Source organism: Molothrus aeneus, chromosome 5, assembly GCF_037042795.1.
Source record: "Molothrus aeneus isolate 106 chromosome 5, BPBGC_Maene_1.0, whole genome shotgun sequence".
In the NCBI taxonomy this organism is placed as follows: Eukaryota; Metazoa; Chordata; class Aves; order Passeriformes; family Icteridae; genus Molothrus; species Molothrus aeneus.
The window spans coordinates 61,542,502-61,564,288 of record NC_089650.1 but is presented as its reverse complement, the minus strand read 5'-3'; the positions used below and the strand labels follow the sequence as shown (position 1 = coordinate 61,564,288).

The window sequence follows — 21,787 nt, the reverse complement described above, 5'->3', positions numbered from 1 at the left end:
ATAAAGTTTATGTATGTAAAAATAATACTTCACAAAAATGGAAAGACAAAGTATTTCAACAGCTTGAGTAGAAATTCTAAAATATATTTCTCTTCTGAAAAGAAGACAAAAATTTGGGAATTTGGGAATTTGGGGTATCATGTGCAGGTAGTATCAATCAAAATGTGGTTTTCAACTTAACTTTTTTTAACAGTAATGAACTAACAATTTTCTAGGTGTAATTTTTTTTTAATTTCTAAAATGAGAACTTTACATTTGTCTCCATAATTCTTTCATTTTAATTGTTACTTTAACAGAAAGACTAACCGAAGTCCAGACATCCAAAGAAGAAGAAAAATGTCAGTAAAAAATACATGGAATTATGAAATCATGCTGTAATGTTATACAAACATTTGTAAAGTGATTTCATAAAAACATTTAATTGCTCCAATAATAAAGTTAAGATTTGTTCATTAAATACCTGTAGCAAACACCTCTCTATATTAAAGATAAGAGGAATGTAAATACCTGTCACACATTAGCAGGTGATGATGTACCTAATATAGAAATATTTACCCAATGACTGGGTCTTGGGAAGAAAAATGACAGTCTATTTATGTAAGGAAGAGAAATGATCCAGTTCATGCAGTAGTAATGTGCACAATGGCATTGTCTTCTCAGATCCCAGATTTGTCAGTGCTCACCTGATACCAGAGAGTGACAATCCAGAAGATGACAAGATCTACTTCTTCTTCCGTGAAAATGCAATTGATGGAGAGCACACTGGAAAAGCCACCCATGCCAGAATAGGGCAGATCTGCAAGGTCAGATGATGAATTCTTGGTGTGATACTGAATGCATTTGCAAGCAATTTTAGAAATTGTGTTTTCTCACCTGTTAACTATTCAGTATTAATTGACTCTTGGGTCATCCCAAGACAAAAATAGTGTGGGGATGACATACAGAAATCAATACCATTCAATTCCTTTTTAGGGGGGAAAATTCTCAAACTATGATGTTTGGTTTAAAAATCTGTAGGCATCTTCTGAGGCTTAGAAAGTGTCTGCAAAAGAAAGTCTTTTTACAGGAAATGTGATACTTCCAGGTAGGCCAAAAACATCTGAAGAATTTGCTTTTTAAGTGTTAATACCTTTCCATTCCCACATTAGTGAAAACTTTTAAAACAGAGGCAAAGGAAGATACAGAAAAATGATTGTTTAAGGCTAGCTGTAGAAATGGGCAGCCATTCCAAAGACCCTTAGTGACTGCAAGATTTATCATTTGTCCACACTGATAAATGTCCAGAGGTTTTTCTGACAGACTTCCAAAAACATTTCTGCTAATGAAATTATATTAAAATATGTTGTAGTTTTGGCAACTGTAGTGTTTACAGTAAAATTTTCTGTTAATCCATAAGCACAACTTCAATTTACCTCCTTGAATTCAGAGGTTCCTACTTTTAAACCAATTACCCCACAACTATGACGTCCTCAGGGCCCTTGGTTTCTACATTTTGTGGCTGTACAGCTGATCTCATGGTTCTGGCATTTTTGTCTACTTTGTTCCATTGCAAGTTTCATTTCTACTTTATTGCTACCCATTTCAGCATAATAAACCCCCTCAGCTTTTCCAGGACATGGCAGACTGGGAGCTTTGGAGCAAGATGTTCTGCCGATTCCTTTTTTCCCAGTGTTGAATATGTATAAAGTTATATAAAGAGATTTGAGTGTTTCTGGTTTTAAGTTATGAACTAGTATGATATATGGCATAATCAATGTAAAATAAAAATAATTCAGATTTTTTCTCTTTGCGACATAATATTGCTTTTGTACATAGAGGTGAATTCTTCTCTCTTGTTTTCTCTAAATGTCATCTTATTTACTATATTTTATCTGTACTCTGTTGATATTTGAAACGAAGACTGTTGCTAAATATTAATGCAAAACACTTCTGTTATTAGAATGACTTTGGTGGACACAGGAGCCTTGTTAACAAATGGACAACTTTCCTCAAAGCACGTCTGATTTGTTCTGTGCCAGGACCCAATGGCATTGACACACACTTTGATGAACTACGTAAGTGGCAGAAGTGGCTGGAAAATAGAAATGTCTTCAGGTATTACCTGTATGAATTTAACCTGATTTTCTTTTCTTCTTGTCATTACAGAGGACGTGTTCCTAATGAACTCAAAAGACCCTAAAAATCCAATAGTCTATGGAGTGTTTACAACTTCCAGGTACAGAGCATATCATTTTCTTGCATGGAAATTTGGCTGCTTGTTTTAAAGAGGTCTCTTTGTTAAAAGTGTTTTTAAAAACCACAAAATTTTCTTAACCTTTGAACCGAGAAGTCAATGTCAGTAAGAAGTAATGAATTAGGTTTCTTTCTTATGAGCAGCGTACATCATCACCCTGAAGCTAGCAAACACAAAGACTATCAGTTTCTCAGGCTGTTCTTGCCATTGAATTGGCTTTTTATAGCAGGGATCAGCATTTGTAGCCCTTTCCACACAGATTTGGAAAATGAATGCAAGCATAAATAAACTTGTTTGGGGGCAGTGTAAAATAGGAAATCTGTGGAGTGAGAAATTGGCTAGTCAAGGAGATTTTAATAAAAAATATTGCTGAAATCTGGAAAGTCTAGTGATCTTTCAAAAGTTCTGTTATTGAATCACATATAACTGTGACTTGAATGTTTTTGTTACATTGTGCTTTCACCAAGAACAAAATATACTTGCAGCTTTGGCCTGAGGAAGGTTTGCAGTACTAGTTATATTGCCACATTTGTCTGTGAAAGAAACAAGTTTTAGTTTCTAAACAGAAAGAATGTTTCTAGTGATACCAGGCATAGAAGAGGGAGATTTACAAGTCCTTACTGTCTTCTGTAAAAAATGTCAGGGTAAGAAACAACACTGAAGTTTGTACTTGTGCTGCCCAAATGATGGAAGAGACTGCTAAAAAAAATAGAAAAATGTAGAGTGTAGGAAAAAATTGAATAGTTCTCTAGGGAAAGCCTTACTGAAATTTACTCAAATTTGGGCTTTGGCCTTCTGGGGACAAGATGTTTTAAATAGTGAAATAGCAGCCATCTGCTAAGGAAAATGTCTGGGAGATCATATCAGTTTTGCTGAACTTTCACAGGAGGTGAGTGAGGATTGCTCTGAGAGCATGTCAGAGGTTTGATAATCATCACATGCAATAAATTAGAAAGCATCAAGCTGCTATTCCCATAGCTCTAGCACTTGATTAAAGAAACTGATTTGATTTCTTCTCCCCTCATTTTCAGTAATATCTTCAAGGGATCAGCAGTGTGTATGTACAGCATGACTGACGTCAGGAGGGTGTTTCTTGGTCCCTATGCCCACCGAGATGGCCCCAACTACCAGTGGGTTCCCTACCAAGGGCGAGTGCCGTACCCACGGCCAGGAACTGTAAGTACCCCAAGGAATCTGAACTGGGAAAACTGTGGAAAGTATTTTCACACATTACACGGTCCTTGAGCTGAGATCCAGGAAAGAAACTGACACAAATAACGCAATAGATAGAGTGGCAGAAGGGAAAGCTAACAGTTCCTCCAGGTCCAGAATGTACTGATTTTCTTGTAACATATGAAACTGCAGTAACAACTTCACTTGGATTTTAATTTTGGCATTCATATTAACAACTTCAAAAGAAGTTTTTGTAATGGCTGGAGAATTTTACTGAAAGTCAAGTGTTTCATAAATTATATTGCATTATCCTTTCCTTGGAATTAGGTTTTTTCCCCAAATATTGGCTGACTGAGCCATTCTTCATAAAAATGAATGGAAAACAGGATTTGCCTCACTGTTAGGAACTTTCAGTCAACGTTAAATCCAGGACAGTAAAACACATATTTCTGCAACAGATGATAGAGTGACTACAATAGTTTCTAACTTCCACTGGGAATTTTTAAAAATATGTGGTTTTACCTGATTCTCTGTTTCTGGTTTATAAATGAGTAAAATACCAATCCATATAAGACATCCATATTTCAACTGATATCATCACATTCTAGAAATATGTAACTGCCTCTGAAATTTCCAGTAGTCTAAGAAGATGGGACATTTATGAAACAAGCATTAATTGTATACATTGGGCTTGCTCTTTAGCTTGTGTAAGTCAGCTTGGCCCCATTTATGTTGAGGATTGTCATTGCAGAAGATTACATATATATATACACATGGATACATAAAAATGTATATATGTAAATAATATATATGTCTACAACATTCTTCTCAAAGTCTTCTTAAGTGTAAGGCACAAAAGAAAACTGGAATAACTTTGCTTCTTTAGTTCATCAAATTTTCTACTTTTCTGTGGTATGTTTGAAATTGTCCTTTCAAATCTGATCTTTCAACTGATATATATGTTCAGCTAATGAAAATTACTTCCTAAGTAAAAGAAGACAGTGGCTCCCTGACAGCTGGATTCCTCAGCACTCCTCACTCCTTCACTGCAACTAAAGGAATTTCTAATTTTTTCCAGACTTAAAATATCTGCTCTGCAGCATAAAAGAGGTTTCATTTCTCATCTGATGGTGAAGCTTTTTTCCCAATTATTACAGTTAATTCTGTTATGTCAGGGAGTTGGGTTTTTTTTTTAAGTTCTATTGTGTTGCAACTCTAGAAAATGTGAATGAGTAGATATTTTTGGTATTTCTTATATAGCTATTCTCACCTTTTCAGTTTAACAGACTTAATGTTCATTATTCTGTTCCTTTATACTCCTCTTTGATTGCAGCTTCAATTAGCCTTTCTGAACGAAACCAGATGCTAGATATTATGTAGAATTATAAGAATGTTGCATGTTTTTATTACAGAAGTAGACTGAGATAAAGAACTGACTGCTGCACACAGACTCTGTTGCATTCATTCCTCTGCAGAGATCAGATGCAGCTCTGTTGAGATTCTAAATACACAACTCAAATACTGGCAATTCTGTGTCCTGAGACACAGTTCTGGCCTCAGTTCTGCCTGGGAGTTACTCCTCAACTTCTCTGAGGGTCTTGATGTGAGTTGTACATGAGAAAAGAATAACTTGATCAACTTCCCCAGAATAAGCAGAAAAACAAGGGCCAGAACCCAGCCCTTAAGTGACAAAGTGACCTAAGACACCAGAGCCTTTGTCAAAGTAAGGAAATGCAGTTAGGTTACAGATACTTCTGTTTCTGGCTACCCTATCAGAATGGAGTTTACCTTTATGATTTCATTATAAAATGCTTTTATTAAGATTCACAAAGTGCAAAGATGTTCAGATTCCACCATAAGATGTTTTCTTGCCTAAAAATCAAATGTAGTCCCAAATTTTACAGGTCTGCTTAGCCCCACAGATGTAGTGCAGGAGGCCATGCCACTGTAATTGGTGTTAGAGTGGCTGAGGCCAGCAGTTTGCCAGGACTCTAATCCTGGGTTCTGCCACTTTAAAAAAAGAGGCATGCCCTCGCAGTTGCTAAAATCATTCTGTTGTATTAATAGGATGAAACTGAATTGTAAAATGAGGTGCATTTCTGGCTGGAGAGAAGCTTTTTGTTTATAAAGTGATGAAGTTGTGTGTGTTTTCAATGATTTGAAGATCTGTTGAGAATAGAGAAGAAAAAGATTTTTGAAGTTCCTTAGATGTCAGACCTTTGGACTCCTTTTCCAAGAAATGCAGAAAGAGATGGAGGAAAAAACCTGATGTTAGAGTAATTCATTTCCAGATTGCACTGCAGTTAAGCAGTACTGAATTATCTCAGGAATTTAATAGGTGAGGTGCCAGTAAACTTCTTGAGCATCTGGTGATTTGCCCAGTATGAGTAAAAGAAAAAGAAAGGAAATGGTTTTTGAAAAACCAGAAAGCTTGGTAAACAATTCTGCATCAACTTCACGTGCAGCAAAGAAATTGCCAGAGTTTTTCCTGTATGATCTACAGGACTTGGGTTTTGTTCTTTCGTTTCTTTTTTCTTTTCTTTGTTTTCCTTTTTTAAACTTTTTTAAAGTATCTGGGAGAGGAGGGAGGACTTTTGTGTATACCTCATCTAAACTCAGGTAGCTCATCCTGAATTCCTATTTGACTTTCAGTGAATTCAGCTACAGAGCTCAGGTTTTCTCTGCTTCATGATACCAAGAGTTATGACCAAAGACCTTTTTCTTCCTACCAAAATGTAGATAATGATTCCTTACTAGGCCTAGTCCTGGTAATGCACTTTAAACTTCACATATAAAGACACAGGGTTACAGTAATGTTTTTATTCTCAGAAAAGCAGGGGATCCAAGGAGTAATAAGGGTCTCAGAATTGAGAGTCTTATTCAAACACACAGAATTATGACTCTAATTCTAGTTTTATGAATTTTCTGTGCAAACTATATCTTGGTTCATAGAATGATAGAATATCCTGAGTTGGAAGGCAACCACAAGGGTCACCGACTCCAACTCCTGACTCTGAACAAAACAGCCCCAAGAGTTACACCCTGTGCCTGAGAGCATTGTCCAAATGCTTCCTGAGCTCTGGCACTCTTGGTGCTGTGACCATTTCCCTTGGGAGATTGTTTCATATTGCTGCAAGTAAAATCCTTTGTTAGAAAATGAGCCAGAAAGTAAATATTCAAGCAGTTGAAACACAGCTGAAATTCATTTGCCTAAAATTGAAATGAATGTTCATTTAGTATTTTTTTTCAGTGTTTGCCCAGCTGCAATTAACAATACTTAGTTCTTGTGTAGTGATTTTTATGCATAGAGTACTTTACAGCTATTATCTAATTAATTGCTATCTAATTAATCCAAGTAATTAGTATTGAACTGTAGCTAGAATATTAATTGAGATGCAAAGCAAACTTAAAGTGCAGCATTTGAAACACTATTTTTGAGACAGAGAATGGTTTGGCCAACAATCATGAAAAGTCCATCTGATTTTCTCTTTGTAATATTTTTGTACAAAAGAGCAACAACATATAATAATAAGAAAAAGGTTAAAAAAATCTTGAAAAACTAAAATAGATAGCTAATTTGGTTTCTGCTTTGTCTGCTCCACGTGCCTTAATCAAATATTCTTCTTCTTTCCTCTCTTACCTTCCCTACAAACAGAATTTGCTTACTAACAAATATGGAATTTGCTTACTAACAAATATGCCCACAAGGGACAATTTACACTTTATATGTCCATGCTGGAAGTGTCCCTTTGCTGAGTACAGCAACTAGTCTTTTTTGACATTGATTTTTAAATTTCATTTCTGTTGAATTATTAATAATTTGGATCAAGGTGATAGCAAAGACAATCGATTTTTTTCTGTTGAGCATCCTGCAAGGTCTACATTCTTGCTTTATAAGATCTTGTCCGCTAGGTTTTTAATTTAATTGGAAGGCATTTTATACCTGGATATGAAGGGCAAATTATCTCGGGCATTTTAACACCGGTTGTTTATATTTGAAGGTCAAATACTGGAAAATAATTAATTTCAGCTGGGATTCAGTGTTTTATATGTCTTTAAGAGTTATCTGAACAGATCTGTAGTTGGGGTCACCAAGATCTTTGACAAGTATCTTTGGCCTTTGGTCATGGTGGCTCGTTTCATTCACCCATTAACAGTACTAATATAGTGCTAATGCTTATGTTAATGTTACAGGTAACTGTTCATGAAATACTTACCAATTCTATAGAAGAGATGATGACAAATGGTGATGATCAGCCACAGAGTGTCCTGATGGGGATATGTAATAGCTGAAAGCAGGGGAATACTTTTGTGGCTACCAAGACCATGGTCTTACCTCTCTGGTTTCTGCTTAGAGTGGGAGAACATGAGCTAAATGTGAAAAGAAGAGACGTGTGGCTCTCACAGATGAGAGGCAAAACTGTCTGGCCCACCCCTGGGTATATGCAGGGGAAAAGTGACTCTTTTCTGTCTTACATCATTGGACCAGATTCATCCCAATGGGACACACCAGCTGTGCAGGACAGTGAGGAGTTACTGCAGTTCCTTAGTAAGATCCTCTCACCTAAGAGTTCACGTGGACAGTATGATGAGTAACACTCACAGAAGGCTTTCTTTAGAATCAGAGGGGGAAAAAAAATACATTTAAGACATGACTCACTAGATTTGATTTAGTGTAACAGGATCCACATTATCGGGGCTACACGGAGGACACAGAGTTGTTGAGACAAGCAGGGGTTTGAAAAGTCAGTAGAACAGGGCATTGTCCCAGGATTTAAGGATTTGGTTCCTCACACATCAATTTGGACTTCCAGTGAACTTCTGAAGACAATACTTTGAAACAAAGATGATGGCCTGACAGATGAGTAATGAGATGGTTGACTCTCATAATTAAGAGACAAATATTATGTATATATGTTAAGAGAAGTTTTATAGACTTATGGTTATGTTTTACCCTCCCTTGCATTGTTATCAGTCGGTGGCCTCGGTTCAGGACATTTGGGAGGGTTGGCTTGTTGCTATTGCAACAAGAAACTGACCTCCAATCAAGATTTAAGGAAGTAAACTCCACCACTGGACAGTGAAGGAGGAGTTGATGGACAGAACTTTGGGAGGGGCTAAAGGGTTAAAAGGTGGAACATCCAATGGGGGAAAGATCCTCCACCCCCAGAGCCGTAATATTTTCTCTCTTCAGTCTTCTGTTATATTTTTGATAAGTTTTTAATAAACCTTTTAATTTTTTTGGAAGTGAATATAATTTCTCACAATATCATAATTAATTAATTTTGTGTTATATACATAACCAAATACTGAATTGCTTACCTTGTATTGAATGATTTAGATATTTCAGGATTTCTTCTTTCTGGCAATTAAAGACTAATACTAATCACAACTGGACTTAAAAGCCTTTTGCACTGAAAAGGAATAGGAAAAGTGATGTATGAGGATCATTTGCATTTTGTTAACCATATTGGTTTAAATCCCAAATAAATTTAAAAATAGAGACTATGAGTAATAGAATTATCTTTTGCTGTCTGTCACAAAAATCTTAGATTCCCTGACATATTTAATTATAGACTGCCGTAGATGGGATGATAAATAATAAAATGTTTCCCTTTTTGTTTTCCTAGTGTCCCAGTAAAACATTTGGAGGTTTTGATTCCACCAAGGACCTTCCTGATGAAGTTATCACATTTGCCAGAAGCCATCCTGCCATGTACAACCCAGTATTCCCCATCAACAACCGTCCCATCATGATCAAAACAGACGTGGATTACCAGTTCACACAGATCGTGGTGGATCGCGTAGATGCAGAAGATGGCCAGTATGATGTGATGTTCATTGGCACAGGTGAGAGGTCTTGAATCTACACTGTTATCCTCCTCCAGGATTGATGGAAACCTACAGCAGATGAAAATTCATAGTCTGAAAGACAGAGCATTGACTGAAGAACAGTGTAAACATGTGAAAGTTTGGGGCAGGACCCAAAACTGTGCATGTGGGGAGGTCTTTGTTACAAGCATCCAATGTTACAGGTTCAGGCCATAGCCTGCACAGCTTAATTCTTTAGGAGCTTTGCCAACTGGACTAGGATCAAACCACCCTCTTTCCAGCTACTGCTTTTAGGGTTTTTTTTTAGAAATGTCTTGCCTTATTAATTATAATTTAGTATTAAAATGAGGGGTTTGAGGTACCCATTTTGAAGTGCAGCTTAAAAAGTATTAACGTGAATGAGGCAAATATCCAGGTATGGTAAAAGTGTTTTGTGCCTTTCAAGTATTTCAAGTATTGCCTTAAGATGCTCAGCCCTTCAGCCAAGAGGTTGTATCATTTTACTTAAGATGAAGATATCTGGCACAAATGGAGTGTTTCAGAAGAGCTGGTATTCAAATAGAAAGATGATATCCTTTCCAAAGCATTTGCAGAATCATACAGCTTGGGCATCTTAGAGAAGTGCAAATATGCACTCAGAAAAGACATTTTTTCCAGAAAGGTAATAATGAGAAAGAGTGTCCAAAAATTAGCTGATAGGCAGTTTCCCAAATTCAGTGGTTTCAAAACTCTGCTGAGTAGCAATTGGATCTTGTGAATCTGTTTCTTCATCTGTGAAAGTTTTACATTGGTTGGCTGGTGCCTCAGTTATGTTGAATAAAAGTATTTTAAACTTCTACTGAACATAATTACTAGTAATTAGACATTGGCATCATGAAGCCAAACCAAATCAAACCAAAACCCTACTGCTTCTTTTCAGTGTTGGACCAAAAAATACCTCTGTGTCTGTCTTATAGCAGTCCAACTTTTTACATACTTTAAATACAGTTCTGGTACTCTAAACCTGGAGTCAGATTTCCAAAGCAATAAATGTAAGATCTCTTTCATGTTGGTGCCTGAAATGTATTATGAGTAAACTGAGAGCTGGTGAAGTTTTGTGTACCAAACACAGTGCAAGTATAACAATTCAGAACATTTACTGCAGAAAACACAGCTCTGCAGGAAGGGTTAAAGCACTTCAAAGCTGTAAACTGAGTTATTAGATACCAGTGCTACAGTATGTTCTTGCATAAAACATTGACAAGTATTTTCATATGATTTTACACAACATATAGATTTTCCATCACACATTAGAGACTTCAATGTCATCCACAATTCACAGTGTCTGGTGCCTTTCAACAAGTCCTCTATGACCTGATTTGGCCCACAAAAAACAAATTAGTCACATATATGGTATGATGCTGAACAAACATAAGGAACTTATTTAAGTATATTTCTTGAGAAAAAGAGGTGGCATTTAACTCTCCAAATCTTGGCCTGTGGGCTAAGAAAGATGCTTTGGTTTCTGCAAGGGAAAGCAAAAAGTTCTTCCAGAGATCCACTGTACTTTCCTCAAGACTGCTGTTAGAGTTAGATGAAAAGACAGAAGTTCCTGTCTGTTTCAGGCAGTGCAGGAAGATTTGCTTAAAACTGAGCTACAGCTTCTACGTAGTTATCATTGCAGACACTGGCTATTTATTTATTATGTCTAGAAGTTCTTAGGTAAATCAGTCAGGCAAGATCTCCCTCTAAAAGAACCTAAATGATAATTTTTACCTTTGAGTTTAGGGTTTTCCTAAACCACTAATATTCAGATGTGAGGTAAATGCTCAGGATTCCATCCAGTGCTGGTGATAGCCCTGCCCACAAACTATAAGAAAAGTGTTGAAACGTTATTACTTGCACTTTCCAAAAGACATTTCAGCACTAAAATCCTGTATTTCTAAGTGCAGAGTGTCTTTATTTTTTGAAGTACTACTTTTGCCTGTAGAAACCATTTTTCTTCCAGCAGGAGGTCATACCCTCGTGGGACAAAAACAGGCATTGCAACACTCATGCCTGGAGCTGGAGCACAGAAGCTGCTTCATGTTCCTCTGGGCTCACTGTCCTTATTGTGGTTTCCAGAATCAGGAAAAGGTGTCTTCCACGTGGAGGGGAAGGCAAAGAGGCAGCACTGAGCCCTGCCTGCCTTCTGCCAGAGAGCTGTCCTGAGCCAGCTGCTCAGAGTCAGAGGAATCACAAACAGATACACAATCAGCATGTATTACTTCTTCCCAAGCAAAGAACTAACTGGGAAGCAGATTAGGGACTTTAGTCACAGTCCATTTTCCCACTTTGTGATCTGAATCTATGACAAAGCCAGAATTATGCTCCCTGGGGTATGGCTGGGTTTTTCTGTGCAGGTCTGTCCCATCAGATTAGATAATATTTCTCTGTATTTTCCCATTGCTGTTAGAGCAATCTACATTATTCCCATGTGCTGCTGAACTGCACTATGTTGAAGAAATAGGTTTTTTTTTTCCTTTTCACTGAATAACTGATGATAATTGAACACAACATAATTAATAGCCATCCAGTGTGGTCACATTTTCCGTTCCTGTGGGGGAAATCTTGAGCTGAGCAGTTTCTTTCCCACTCTGATTGTACCAGTGTGTTTCACAATGAAAATAAAATCCTATCAGTGTGCTTGAAAGTAATCAGAAAAAACAGGATTTCATGCATATCCTGATGGTCTAATGTTTGGCATCCTTTGGCACAGTTAAAGTACCTCTGTCAGTAAAGCCAATTAATAACAGTAATCTTATCTTTCTAAGCAGAGCCTATTGATCCTAAAGGAGACGCCTGATTCTGTTTGTGTGAAATTGTTTGAAATGCTACTCTGTAAAACTTGATGTAGAAGTCAGATAAAGCTCCATTTTGGTACCTATGGCCTGACCAGAGTCTCCACAGTGATTAACTCAGTGTATCTTTGACCTCAGAGGCTTTCTTGAGATCAGGCAACTGTAATTGTTGCAGGAGCCACTTAAAAGTCTGACCTTTTGTTGAAACAACATTAAGGGAAACTTGTGTCTGCTCAATGCCCACTCAGTCTGTTTTATGAAAAATCTCCATTTATTTCTAGGATATAGCATTTAATGGGCTGGGACTGAGGACAGTCCTAGTCCAGCACTGAATAGAGTTGTGACACTTTGCTACACTGTTATGTTTATTATGTCAGAGTTCCCTGTTCTTCACCCATAAAATGTATTTTCCTCAAAACCACAGTCATCATATTACCAGGATAATTAAGGAAATTAACTTATCAATTAAATTACAAATATAACTACTGTTAGATTTTCTGTTATTCTGAATTACTCTGTAGTAGAAATGTGGATTTTTTCTTATTATTTTAAAGTTTATATTGTATTTGTTCTGAAACATTCTCAATATTTCTTGTTCTAAATATAGTCAATCAGTCGCAGTGATCATAATGAAACCAATCCAAACTCACTTATCTAGTATATTTTAGTAGCAGAATTTGAACATGTAGATGCCTAAATAAAAAGAAAGATGTGCTTTGCTTTGTTGTTGCTTTAAGAAATAACTAATGCTTTGTGTTTTTAAAAGAATATATTAATTTGTGGCTAATTAAAGAAAACAGTAATGTACATATTCCAGGGGAAAAGAAATTGCATCTTTCTAAAATTCCAAAAATATGTATCTAGAAACCAACATCTGCTTAAAGGGAAGCAGATGGAAAAAATGAAAAATCTCAGTTCTACAAGATATTCCAGGTTTTCTAGAATACTTAAATACAAAACCATGTAAAGTTAAGTACCACTATTTTCTTTTTGATTCAATAGCTTTTAAGTCAGTTGCCCTATAAAAACATTTCTAATGCATGTGATTTCTTTGTCTCAGTTTTATGTGCATTTTAGATATAGAAGTAGAGTTGTCATCTTTTTATTCAGAAATTTCAGCTAACACCCACAAACTATATATACTTATAAAATGTATATATATATATATATATATATATATATATATGCTTTTGTGTTATTGATGGTTAAATTCTTGTTTTAAGAATGTCAACCTTTATAGTTATTTGAGAATTTTATCCACTTAAAATGCCTTGTGTTTTCCTAAACCATTAAAGCTGTAGGATGTGCAACATGAAGAGTCCTTAGGGACATAGTTATTCTACCTGTGATACATTTACATGGCACTACACTTGGCTGGTTAAAAAGAAAAGTCGCATACAGATTGTTTCCATTTCAGAGAGTCTGCAGTGATGTGTGCCAACCTAGAAATGGTTCTTTGTGTTTTTGTTGTTTCCTGGAAATTGTGCTCGTAGAAACAAAGAAATAAATTACAGATGCAGAAGCTGAATAACAGAGATGGTCTTTAGTCTCAACCATGTTCACAAAAGCAAAGGCTGTGGCTCTGGAATTTCAAGTGCTGGCCTTGTTGATTTTAAAGCTTGTTGCAAAACTCAAAAAATGTAATTTGATATAATACTAAAATGCTGGCATACACCTATTTCTAAACCAAAGGCACACATTGTATGCTTTTTACCCCTCAGTGAAGAACCAGCATCTTACACACAGAGAAATAGAGATGCCTTAAGGGGCTTATACATCTTAGGTACTTTGTTTGACACAGGGAAGATCGCAGGTACTTAAGAGACCTAACAGCTTCATCTGTCTAAGAACGTTTGTCCAGATGGTTTTATAGCCATACTGCAGTATCTTCACATGCATTTTAAGAAAGAAAAACATCATATTCAAAATGGACTATAAAACACACCTGGGTAAATTTAGAGCATTTCCTTCCCCAGTCATGAATCTGTCATTTTATACTGTCACCTAAATAGTTTTTCAGTCCTGTCTATTCCTTAATAACTATAATAGTATGTATTTTCTTTGATGCATTTTGATAATTCAAATACTTACATGTTCTACTGAAATACGTTGTTTTCTGAGGTTATTTTAAATAGCAGTTATTTTGAATGAGTGCTGAGAGATATGTAGCTTCATAGTCTTTATATGTGAAATAATTATATACTACAAGAAATTCTGGCTGCTACAAAGCAGAAGTATTCATCTTAAGCACCTGAAAACACTTTTTTTTTCCCCCCTTTTCAAGATATTGGAACAGTTCTTAAAGTGGTTTCAATTCCTAAGGAGACTTGGCACGAATTAGAGGAAGTCTTGCTGGAAGAAATGACAGTCTTTCGGGTAAGTGCAGCTAAATTTCAAGTGTCAGGTTGTAGATTTCTCTGTGGACAGCTGCAAACTCAACTACTTGCAGTCTAGCCAAGGAATAGCCTGGCATACCCCTCTAATTAGCTTGTCATTTAGAGAGCCTGACACCAGTCAAAATAAATCTTGAAAGTTTCAGTGCGAGCTGGAGGTTAATGATAAAAGAAATGGCATTCTGGGCTCTTGTTCCATGGTTTAAAAAGTAAATTAGTATTTCTGAATCTTAGAGCTGTTGCATGCTGGAGTTAAATATCTACCTGTGTGGGTCTGGGAACAGTGCCTGTCTGTTTTCTCCCACAGTGATATGCAATATATGAATTTATAATTCCATCAATTCTCAAAAATATTCAGACTATCAGCATATTGTAACTAGGAAGATACTTTAGGTAAAACAATGATCTGTCCACATTTCTTATGCTTAATAATCTGAGGAACAAAGTGTTTATATTTTCAAAGGTCACTTTGGGGTCTCATTTTCGTGGTCTGACACAAGGCACCATAAAGACCCCCTAACTCTAACACTTTTTGGTGAAATCAATCTTCTCCATTTTTCCCGTTTGAGCCACATAAAAAATACAGCATCCCATAGGCAGCCCTACAAGGAAGGGCTGAGTAAACCTTTCAAACACTTCCCAGACAGAACCCAGGGATGTCTCGTGTTTTGTACACAACAACGAATCATTTACATTCCCCACGTTACTCTTTCTGTCAATGCCGGTTTATGGCACCACTTCCCCATCTCCAGGCAGCTGGGGGTTGTCCCTGGCTGGGAGCACAGGGTTGGTGTGACAGTGTGAAGATGCTGCTGGCATGCTCCAGGAGCCTCCTGTGCTGATAGGGACTGTGCCCTGGCCCTGCCACCACGTCCTCATCAAACTCTGTTGCCATCCCTTCACCTTTTTCTGAGCAGAGACAATCTTGTCTCTGTCATCCATCTAGCTGAACAGAGCTTCTTGTGGGCATTCCTGCTGTTACTGGTACCAATCATGCTCAGAAACCTCTGTTCTGAGTGCAAGATACCACTGAAAAATATATGTCCCTGTTCTTGCAATCCATGGGGTTTTTTGAGGACAGAAATCTAGGGTGCTCTTTTTTTCCCTTCTTAACATAGAAACTATGAGAAGAAAACGAGACAAGATTTTTTTTTTCCTTTTTGTACATGCAAAAGTCATTACACAAACACAGGGTAATTTGGAAATTGTTTATAAGAATCTCTTCCCTGAAACAGGTAGAAGTGCCAAGCTATAGGAGATCAGAAAAATATAAAAGTGAAAGAAGGAAAATAAATAGAATTCATTTTACTTCAGAAAGGTTTTGCAGAAGTAGAATAGGTAATGGCAAATTCAAATTTGAAATTTTACTTTACATGTGTATTTTTTCATTGCATGAAGGTGTTTTGGTGTTCTGATTTACTTGAAAGCTCAATTATCTCTTTAGACGTGTATTTAAGCCTTAAAGAGGGCATTGATGTATTTCAGTGGAATAAGCAGAATTTGTGTGTATAAGATATGAATCTTTCAATAGGGAATTTCCAACAGATTTTACAAGTGCCTCATCCAAATGTAAGTTTACTTTAGTTGTAAAGAGTATATGTGCATCATGAGCAATGCATTTTGATGTTAAGCTGCAATGTCCTGAGTACAATGCTTTTCATTTAAAATTCCACAGAGCTGAAAGTCTTTCATATCTGTTACATTGATAACAAATGCCTCTTTAAACCCCATTTGTGCAATATTTCTCTGAACAGCTGAGCAAACAAACTAATGAGTTTGTTTGTTTGTTTTTCAATTTTCATTCAAATGTTACATTTAATTAATGATTTCTAATATAAGCTCTATTAACCCCTCTGTAAGGGCGAGTCCATGTTTACCATCCACTGACCCATATCAAATTCTCTCAGGATAAGCAAGTTGAAAACTATACAAGTATAAAAGCTTAATAAACACTTTATTAATGTACACAACCAAAAGTATGATGATCAAAAGTATGATCAATAGCAGATTTCCAGATGGAATAAAGTTCATGCAAAATTGAGTGGCACACTGTCTAATTATGCCACTTTTAAAATTAAAATCCATTCAAGAACCTGGACCTAGAAGTGTAGCAGTTGATTAAATGATGGATATTCCAGAGTGCAAAGAAGCTCTTGCTCATTTTGGTTACATGTTCTGAAAATGCATGTAACTTTTATATAAGTGAATAGTGTGGAGCAGTTAAAAAGATTATACTTGGGATTAAAACTTGTTCTTATGAATAAAATTTCACAGGAATGAGGTTTTCACCTCTATATACTTAAAATTAATTGCTTATTTCAGCGTTATTACCTTAATAAATAGTATCTATGGATTTTCATATAGCCCTTATGATTTTCATATTACCTGGGAAGTTCTTGAAATGCAATTTTAGTATTAAGTGTTGGTAAAAAATTCAAGATGTGGAACTAGTGACAAAGTGATCACAATTAAACTCTATTCATAATGGAAAATTAAATATCTACAATCAACATAGCAATCAAAGATGCACTCAGATATGTACATGCATTCTAATTCCTTTACAGCTAGAAATTATTCCACTGCAAATGACAACAAGGACTATTACTAGGGAGTTTCTAGTTTAATTTCAGGGGTTTTACCTTATGCAAATAGTATTGTAACAGAATTTTTATGTTTATAGCTCATTTTAAATTTTAACTCTGTTTTTCCCTAGGAGCCCACGGTTATTTCAGCAATGAAGATTTCCACAAAGCAGGTAATATGTGCACAAATGTTAAATACCTTTCAAATATTTATTGGTCTCTGTCTTCTAGAGACAGTAACTTGGCAGTCAGCAGAGACATATTAATTGCAGCAGCAGCATCCCATCTCTTTACATAAACAGCAGTATTTTCTCAGGAAAATGTGACATGCAATGGGGAAAGGAAAAGCCTAGAACGTGTTACTTACTGACTGGTAAGGTGGAAACTAAATGAAAACTAACCAGCTGTCTGGTGGATCTCTAGGAAAAAAAAAGTCCACATTATAGAATGCTTCCATGACAGAGAGACTGTTCAAAAGGAGTGGCCAAACTTGGTGCCTTTCTTTAATGGGACTAGTTCTAGTCACTGTAGAATAGTGGTACAAAATACAGATGGTGGAAGCAAAGGATGGAAATGAGACATCCTCCTGTTTTTCTGTCCTCTGCCAATTCCATTGTGCCATTCAGCTTTAACAAAAGATCAACTGACCTGATGCAGGCCAAATTTTCCATGGCCTTCTGGTTCAGTGATGTGGTTAAGAGAAGGGTTTCACGCTCCCAAATTTATATTTCCTACTTTCTCTTGAGTACACTAATAGCAAGCTGCTTATAGAAAAAATATGTGCTATAAAACGAGCCCATAACTAAAATGAATGGAACTTCTTGATGGATAGAGGTAAAGTTTTGTCTGACTTACAGTAAAGGTGATTCCTGCATTTCTAAGCAAATTTGTGAAGCAGTTGATAAATTATGTGGTTGTGCAAAGAACATTGGTTTGCAGTCCAGGAATGAAGTGAGTATTAGGGGCCTATCTTCCAGTTTTGCCTGGAATTAGGTGGATGGATCCCAGCCACTGTCATTTCCTGTCTCAGGAGTCTGAGACATAAAATGTGGTGTCAAATTTAACTTTTTTTTTTTTTTTTTCTTTTTCATATATGTGCTCTTCTGGAAGCTAATTTGGTAAATATAGGGAACTTCTTTTTATTCATGTCACTGTCAGGAAAGAGGAGATTTGGTATTACTTTCAGGACTAGGTGCACTAAAAATTGTGCACATTATAAGTGAAATTTAGTTAATTCTACCTCACTCTATACATTATTAAACAGAAGTCAAATTCATTCTGTAATGGACAGAGGCCAATATTATATTTGAAATGCTGCATATTTAACTCTGAATTCACTGTGTTAGGACAGTTGTCTGAAAGCATTCATGTATTTGACAGAAAATGTTTGGGGGGGACACTGTTCTAACAGTTTACCACCTAAATCAGCAAAAATGGCAGGACAAAGAGAAAGATACTATTGAATACTGGGGTATTTAAAAACAGACCTGTCAAGTTGTATAAATGTCCACATCATACCAAAATGCTCTGATTTGGATTATTTTTATAAGTACATTCCCTTAAAGCAGCCAGTCATATTTGAAAATTGACCAGGCATTTTCATACAGCTTTTCCTCCAAAGCATCTTTAGTTTTTCAGGAGAGATTACAATTTTCCCTGAGTTTTCTGAAAACAAATTTACACTGCTAAAATTGTCTGAAGCTAAAAAAGAGCATAAACCACAAGTTATTCAGGCAGAGTAAAACTCATGAAAAATCAACCAGCCTCAGGCTAAAAATGACAGAATCATGATACACTATGACAAGCTTTTGGCAATATGTATGAAATAAGTATATGGCAACATGTTTCCATTTTACATTTATGATTTAAAAATACTGCAGTTCTATAACTCAAACACTTTACTCATTGTGTTCTGATAAGCAGGGTGGTTTTCATGTAAACAGCACGATAATTCTATGCATTGTGGAAAGCCAGAGCATGAAATGTAAATAGTAAAACCAGCATGTTCTATTGAATGCCTTAAAAATAATCACTTCATTTTGTTTTTTCACTAACAAATCTTTCATCCAATTATAAAAACATGGTACAGGGAGTTTCTCCTTATTTCTAAATGTTTTACTACTCTGGTTGTTCAAAGCTACCTCTTTTGCCACCATGCCAATATGTTATGTTACAAATTACTCTTCCTAAAGACCAAAATCTACAAATTCTTCAGGAGCAGAACTTAGATTAGGTTTTAAATTACATTAAGCTCTAAAGCTCCTGTCTCTCTCTCTGAGTCTGCATTTGGCCCTTGAGCAAGAGTGGCTTATGAGTAAATTTAGCTTTTATGTGCAAGACTAAGCCTTAATACATTCTTTTTCTACTCTGCTGTCTTTAACTCACAGGAATTGTGTCTATATTTTCTCACTGAAGCTATACATTCCTCCTGATTGTGTTCAGAGCCCTAGGCTTTTGTAACCTTATCTCTTAAACAGTTTATGCTTTGTTAGCAATAGACACAAACCTTCAGAGCATCCTTGAGCCACTGCAACACCCTGCAGCTGCTTCAGCTCACAGTTCTCTGGGACACATGGTACCTCTTGGCTTTGAGCCTGCCAGGTGAAGCTCCATAATTTTTCCCTTTACAAACATGGGAGCAGGCCAAAAAGTCCAGCCTGGGTTTCAATCAAAGGTGACTTTTTGCAGAGCAACCTCTCACCTTTTTCTCAGGGTCAGCTTTGTGATGCTCCTTCAAAAAAGCTGTTGGATTTCTGGTGACATGGGAAAAGGACAAAATTCTTGGCTGAACAAGTCCTTGTTGGGTCAATTGCTACAAAGAGCTTTGTTTCTCTTGTATAAGATTTTCAAGCAAAAGCAAGGCAGACACCTTCAGAAATATCTTAGTGACTACTTTTATAGTACCAAATACTGAATTTTATTCAATCAGCACTTCTGTCCATAGTGAGCACATAGAAAGGACCAGCTCTAAATGGATATATCACCTAAACAGCATGCTGAACTATTCTGCATTACTTCTCAAGACATTCAATTAACCAAATGGTACTTGAATTTCATGCTCCCTAAAGTTCCTTTAAAGATTCTGCTCAAGTTCTTCCTCTTAAGCATTACATTTTCCACATTCTGTTATCCCTTTGTCTGACTTTTTCTTAGGAGAGGCTACTTTTTTGGGCAGCACTGTGGGGTCAACAGAAACCACTGGATTGCTTAAAATATTAGTCTCCTCAGTTTTTCTTGAGTTCTGATACTTGTGCAAGAATTTTTAGAGGACGACTTTTTTCTTTTTTGACTCTGGTTTATCTGAAAATCTCAATTCATTAAATTAACAATGTCTTGGAAGAGATGGCTGAAAAGGCAGTTTTACTGTGGTATGGCAAAGGAAGGTCAGACCATTGATGCAAATAATTCTATTTCTATTTTCTGAATTTCAGACTGCCTGGATTTTTTATATTGTTAGTGTCCAGAATAACGATCACCAGCTGGAGTCTAAAACCATGATCAGAAGAGCAGCAAACGAGGCAGCAGCCTTAAGGCTGTGCAGCACCTGAAACATATGCTGCAGTTCACTGGCTGAACTATGAACTTATCTACAAGGAATATAGTTTTTAAGTAACCCTATTTTGGCTTCATTTTTTTTTCTTAGGTTTCTGGTCATTCTTTAATTCTAAAGACATTTATTAGAAATCAGGGAGGGGATTTTTGCAAAATAAAATTGGTTACAGAGGTACATAGGAAACCATTACACCATTCTTTATTTTCCCATGTGCATTCTCTGGGTTGATTTTTATATTAGTTGCACCACACGTTCCTACATGCTTATACAGATATTAATGCCCCAATTACACAGGACTCAGATCAATACCATCTGGACATTTAAGATACTTAACTGAAGCTCTAATTTGACCTCTGCTGCCTCCATAATCAGTAAAGAGAAGAGGCTTCCCTTGAGAAGCAGTTAGGTCACCTAAGATTTGAATTGCTGCTCTTTTTACTGCAGGATGTAGCCCTAAGGTGGGTACTTGATTAAGTCCTTTCAGTTAGAGAGAAGCAGCTCATCATGTCTGTTGTGTGTCCTCTCTTCTTAAGGCTACAACTCTGACTGGGACGGTTTTGTACAGTTCAGGCTTTGTGTAAAGCCCTGTGTGGTCAGAGATTTCTGCCTGGAGAATGTGGGTTTACAACCCAGCTATGAAACAATAATAGATGGAAGCAGCTGCTTTGAAAGGGTTTAGTTTTCAATCTGCCAGTGAATTTTCCTTTGGGGGCTTTCCTTGTCATATTTTCCTTGAGAAAATACCGGTGTTTATATAAATGCGCAGGATGTTTCTGTTACAATTAATATGGCTGTGTAAACTGCCAAGCTGCTGTCTCTGAAAGAAGTTAACACAACACCTCTTATGAGTGTTTTTGGTGCTGCTATCTCCTGTTACCTGGTCCTCATTATGTCTAGTTGGTAGGTGACCACTGCCATCTTCCATTCCTGAATTTCCTGAAAATGGTGCCTCTGGGACATTGCAACGCAGGAGATGACGAATTTTGATAACATTTCTTGAAATCCTATTTTTTTCACACCACCTTTATGTTTTCAAAGAAAGAAAAATGAAAATAAATTTGTATTATCTTCATGGGACTGCTTGGAGTAGGACCTTGAAGACAGGTATTCATCGGTCCACTGTGGGTGCTTAGTGTCAAGGCTTGATAGCAAAATGTCAGTGTTTCCAAACCAGAAGGATTATACCCTTGAATTTTTGTGTA

General features: G+C 36.5%; 1 protein-coding gene across 1 annotated transcript in view; it reads left to right on the top strand.

The window, feature by feature from the left end:
* SEMA3A (semaphorin 3A) overlaps positions 1-21,787 on the top strand; it is a 164,535-nt gene that overhangs the window by 125,875 nt on the left and 16,873 nt on the right. The window contains exons 7-13 of the mRNA XM_066550951.1: positions 661-803; positions 1,940-2,054; positions 2,146-2,215; positions 3,265-3,409; positions 9,037-9,256; positions 14,342-14,433; positions 17,164-17,205. Coding sequence (XP_066407048.1) covers positions 661-803; positions 1,940-2,054; positions 2,146-2,215; positions 3,265-3,409; positions 9,037-9,256; positions 14,342-14,433; positions 17,164-17,205 — 827 coding nt within the window. The remainder of the gene's footprint in view (positions 1-660; positions 804-1,939; positions 2,055-2,145; positions 2,216-3,264; positions 3,410-9,036; positions 9,257-14,341; positions 14,434-17,163; positions 17,206-21,787) is intronic.